Source organism: Solanum pennellii, chromosome 3, assembly GCF_001406875.1.
Source record: "Solanum pennellii chromosome 3, SPENNV200".
Lineage (NCBI taxonomy): Eukaryota > Viridiplantae > Streptophyta > Magnoliopsida > Solanales > Solanaceae > Solanum > Solanum pennellii.
Window position 1 is genome coordinate 20583204 of NC_028639.1, and position 5829 is coordinate 20589032.

At 28.8% G+C, this 5829-nt stretch overlaps 1 protein-coding gene across 1 annotated transcript; it reads left to right on the forward strand.

The window, feature by feature from the left end:
- Window positions 1-2003: 2003 nt before the first annotated feature.
- LOC114076478 lies at window positions 2004-2729 on the forward strand (the record flags this gene model as incomplete). Its single annotated transcript, XM_027915590.1, has 1 exon — window positions 2004-2729. A coding segment is annotated over one exon (726 nt), but the record flags the coding sequence as incomplete, so codon positions are not given.
- Between the last annotated feature and the right edge of the window lie 3100 nt (window positions 2730-5829).

A 5829-nucleotide genomic window follows, 5' to 3' on the forward strand; every position in this document is an offset into this window, starting at 1 on the left:
CTTAGTAATACAATTCAAAATATACCAAGGAAACTATAATATTACATTAGGAATAAAATGGTTAGAAAAAGTTAAACCATATAATATAGAAAATGAACAATTAACAATAACTTGTCAAAATAAGAAAATAATTATAAAAAGAACAAAATGATTTATGAAAATATTTATACTTGCAAAAATTATTGTAGAAGGATATCACAACAGATATTATACACCTATGATAGATACAGGAGCAGAAGCGAATATATGTAAATATAATTGCTTACCAGAAGATAAATGGGAAAAATTAAAAACACCTATGGTAGTAACGGGATTTAACAATGAAGGAAGTATGATTAAATATAAAGCAAAAAATATAAAAATACAAATATGGGATAAGATACTAACAATAGAAGAAATGTATAATTTTGAATTTACCACAAAAGATATGTTATTAGGAATGCCATTTCTAGATAGATTTTATCCACACATAATAACAAAAACACATTGGTGGCTTACTACACCATGCGGAAATAAGATAGGAGCAAAAAGAGTAAATAATAAACAAAGAAAACCTATGGAATGGATAAAAGGAAGTGAAAAAATAAACCAACAAATGGAAAATATAAATAATAAACAAATAACACAATTAGAAATTATTATATTTGCAATAGACAAAGTTAAATTAATTAATGAACAATTAGAACAATTATATAGTGAAGATCCATTACAAGGATGGGAAAAACATAAGACAAAAGTAAAAATTGAATTAATAGATGAAAATAGTATAATAACACAGAAACCATTAAAATATAACTTTGATGATTTAAAAGAATTTAAAATACATATAGATGAATTATTAGAAAATAATTACATACAAAAGAGTAATAGTAAACATACAAGTCCAGCATTTATAGTTATAAAACACAGTGAACAAAAAAGAGGTAAAAGTAGAATGGTTATAGATTATCGTAATCTAAATGCTAAAACTAAAACATACAATTATCCAATACCAAACAAAATACTAAAAATAAGACAAATACAAGGATATAACTATTTTAGTAAATTTGACTGTAAATCAGGATTTTACCACTTAAAATTAGAAGAAGAATCTAAACAATTAACAGCATTCACAGTACCACAAGGTTTCTATGAATGGAATGTTTTACCCTTTGGATATAAAAATGCACCAGGTAGATTCCAACATTTTATGGATAACTGTTTTAACCAGCTAGAAAATTGTATTGTATACATAGATGATATATTGTTATATTCTAGAACACAAGATGAACATATAAAATTATTAGAAAAATTTATACATATAGTAAAAAATGCAGGTATAAGCTTAAGTAAAAGAAAAGCAGAAATAATGAAATCACAGATAGAATTTCTAGGAATACAAATAGATAAAAATGGAATAAAAATGCAAACACATATAGTACAAAAAATAATTACAATTGATGAAAATATAGATACAAAAAAGAAATTACAATCTTTTCTAGGATTAGTAAATCAGGTAAGAGAATATATACCAAAATTAGCAGAACACCTAAAACCACTACATAAAAAACTTAAAAAAGATGTAGAATATCATTTTGACAATAAAGATAAAGAACATATAAGAAATATTAAAAATTTATGTAAAAAATTACCAAAATTATATTTTCCCGATGAAAATAAAATATTTACTTATATTGTTGAAACAGATTCAAGTGATCATAGTTATGGAGGAGTTTTAAAATACAGATATGAAAAAGAAAAAATAGAACACCATTGTAGATATTATTCAGGATCTTATACAGAAGCACAAATAAAATGGGAAATAAATAGAAAAGAATTATTCGCATTATATAAATGTTTATTAGCATTTGAACCATATATTGTTTACAATAAATTTATTGTCAGAACAGATAATACACAAGTAAAATGGTGGATAACAAAAAAATTAGATGATTCAGTTACAACAAAAGAAATAAGGAGATTAGTATTGAATATATTAAATTTTACATTTACAATAGAAATAATTAAGACTGACAACAACCTTGTTGCAGACTACCTATCAAGAAAAAGGAACTCAAACTGAACCAGATACAATGGAAGAGATACTCAAAGCTATTACTACACTTTCTGCGAAAGTAGGAAGTATGGATAAAGAGCTACAAAAGATAAGTCAGCAGCATGACTATAAATATGCGGAGCTACGTCGATCGGAAGACGCTAAAAATCCAGAGCTAGAAGGAGACGTTGGGAAACTCCCTAAAACCCATAACAATGTTTGTTTAAATGCAGCTACAGCCAGCACATCTACAGCAGGACAATCTACAAGAAAGGAGGAGAATAAGATAAAATATACAAATACAAATTTGAATAAACTATTCTCAAAACCATACACTCCTCAAAATACCCAAAAAGATATATCTGTTACCCCGCAAACAAATACTTATAAAGCCAGCCTAGACTCTCAAAAACAGACATATAATTACATCACAAGAACATACATAGAAAATATACACAGAGTACAAACATTTCTAAACCTAAACCCCAGAGCCAAAGAAACAAAAAACCCAACTGAAGACTATATAACCCAATATTTACAAGGATACAATAAGCTAATTGCACAACCAGGAACCAACCCAAATCTAGTAGCAACCTGCTACAACTACGGATTATTAAGTACTGTATATACAATAACGGGAGACGAGATATCAAAGATACAGAAAACAGCAGCAACAAATGAAAGAAAAACATAAAAAAATTATCGATTTCTCTTGGGCGATTTAAAGGTTTTGCTCAAGCTGGTCTTCGTAGATTAAGTTCTACATAAGGTATGGGTTTCTCTCCTAAACTTATTTATCCAAGATAACTTTCTTTCGAATGATTCAAAGATCTTGAAAACTAGGGTTGTTTCCCTTCATTCTTGTCGAACTCCTTTCGTAAGTATCCTTGTTACGATTTCAATGTTGAATAGGTTAGAAATCATGTTGTTGGTATGTAGTGATGTCTGATATTAATGTGTATTTTATTAATAATGATTGAACGAATCTATTAATTTGACTCGTTTGATGCTAAGTGTTATTATATGAATTAAAAGAATGATACTATGTTAAAGATATGTCCGAAAATGTTATATATGAAGATGTTACGGTCTGTTGTGCATACTTGCTGTTAAAATGATGTTATAAATATGATATATTCATCAAATGCTACTATGATTCGGTTCAAGATGTTTAAAAAAACGTTATGCCTAAAGTTATATTATAAGGTTAGCTAAAAAGGATCTCCGTGAAATCATAATTTGAGTAAATATTTGCCTTATGTTAATAAAATGGCTAACAAAAACATTGTTCAAAATTTAAATGGGAGTTGGCTATAATGTTATCTCTAAATAAGTAAAAGATTGGATAATGTATAATGTATAAAAGCATAAGCATGTTGCACATGAAAATTGGCTTATGCCAACAAATATGGTTATGAAATTTATGCTCAATTGTTTATGCAAATACTAATTGTATGTCAATAAAATGGCTAACAAAAACATTGTTCAAAATTTAAATAGGAATTAGCTATAATGTTATCTCTAAATAAGTAAAATATTGGCTAATGTATAATGTATAAAACTTAAGCATGTTGCACAAGAAAATTGGCTTATGCCAATAAATATGGTTATGAAATCTATGCCAAATTGTTTATGCCAATACTAATCGTATGCCAATAAAATGACTAACAATACATTTTCTAAAAGTGATGTATGTAAATGACTATAACATTATTTTAAATAATTAAAAGATTGGCTAATGGTTCATACATATTAAATTTAAAAATGAACATACGTAGAATTGGCACATGCAAAAATAAATGATTATGTAGTTTCATATTCAAAGGTTGACGCCAATACTAATCATATGCCAATCTTGTGTAGTTAAAGTATCAAATGATAATATAAGCACTTCTAAACTAATTCAATGAACTCACAATAAAGGTAATGCCACTCATTGGGACAACTCCCAACATGCTCTAAAAGAATGACATATGAACTCATGAAACGCGTTGAATAAAGTGTTCATCGTCCATAAACGAAGATATGAATCTACTACACTAAAGTAAGTAAGTACCGTGAGTTACAACTTAATTAAATTGTTCTAAAGTAATTAAGTGACAAGAATGAGGTGTTAAAGGAAGTGAGATAAGTCTCACTTACACCTACGCTACAATGTTAAAAGAATACTCACGTATGAAGGTGTTAGAAGGTGTAAGCCAGTCTCATTAACAAGAAAGGATGATATGTAAGGAAAAATTCACATTTCATAAATGTAAAGTAAGGATGACCGTCATCAATAGAGTAAGTAAATCTCAACCTAGAAGCAAGCCTCCATAATGCTTGAGTCAATACTAGAAGATAAAGAAGAAAAGAACATTCACGAAAAAGGGACGAGTAATTATGAAAATCAAATGTGCTAATGCTAATGAATGTGGTTACAATATTATAAGAGGCTAATGTGAAATATAAGAGCAATATCAAATGAGCCTAAGTAAATGTTACCAAAACATACTCACCTATGAGAATGTAAGGCTAATGAAGAGACCTGTCTCTATGTACACTCTAATGAAAGTATTGAGACTGATGTATACTTAAAACTAATGATCATATGAGAAACCGTCTATTGTGCTATTATGTCCTCATACTAGAAGCCATCTTCCATGACGTCTGAGTTGAATGAAATTGAAATTTCTACTGAGCACCGATAGGCTAGCTATGAGCGGTGATGGCTTATTTCGGGAAAGGCGGAGGTTCACATGACTCTCATGAGATGAGACCGTCTGGCATGCCGGGTATGGGTCTCCTTATATCTCCTAGTCTTCGAACCTATAAATCCAATATAGGGATCTAGCATGGTTCAATTCCCATTTACGCTACCATGTTTTGTGTCACTTCTGCTGTTTATTCCACCTCTTTTCGGTGTGGGGTGGACATTGGATTTCATGATGCTCACATGATCTATGTCAGTTAAGGTTGGAGTTCCTCAATGTATGAAAGATAATGAAATTAACGATACCAAATGTGTTTGTGCAAGACAATTAGGAGGTGAAATCATATTCAATTAATGACATTAGGTCATTCTTGGTCATTGCACTTCATGATCCCGATGAGAGTCTTAAACTTCATCATAGGTATAGTTGTTGTTTACATCAGCCTACGAATGAATGAAATGAATAATATGAAGTACGAATTAACGAATGAAGCAGACTCTGTGTTTGCTAAATAAGACCCTCGCATTGAGGTCCCATATGTTGGGCACTAACTTGAGATGTCTTATGCTTTATCAATAATTCCAAAGTCTCATGTATATCAAATGTATAATATATATAAAACATAAAAGTAATTAAATCAATGGAATGATCAATAGAGAATTGATTATTGAAGGTAATGAATATATAGTGTAAAGAATGACTCACTATAAGACAAGGAAATCATTCCTTAGTCCTTGGATTACTTCTCACAAGCTTCATTCCAAATAGAAAAAACTCATTTTATATTTAATATCATACTTATATTCATCAGTTATAACCATATTACAAAAATTTTAGATCAAAGCATCAAATAGTCATTTTTCAAAAACGTTTAAAGTGAACATTTCAAGCATACAGTAATTTTTAGCAAATATTTCAAATATGCCATTTTTAAGCAATTCATGATATAAACATGCTAATATGCAAAATAACATCATATAAACACATCTTACAATATAATCGCAACTTCATAAAATACAAAATGCAAAAAGATAATGAAATTTAATTTCAACAGAACTTCAATCAAACATATATATATATATATATATATATATATATATA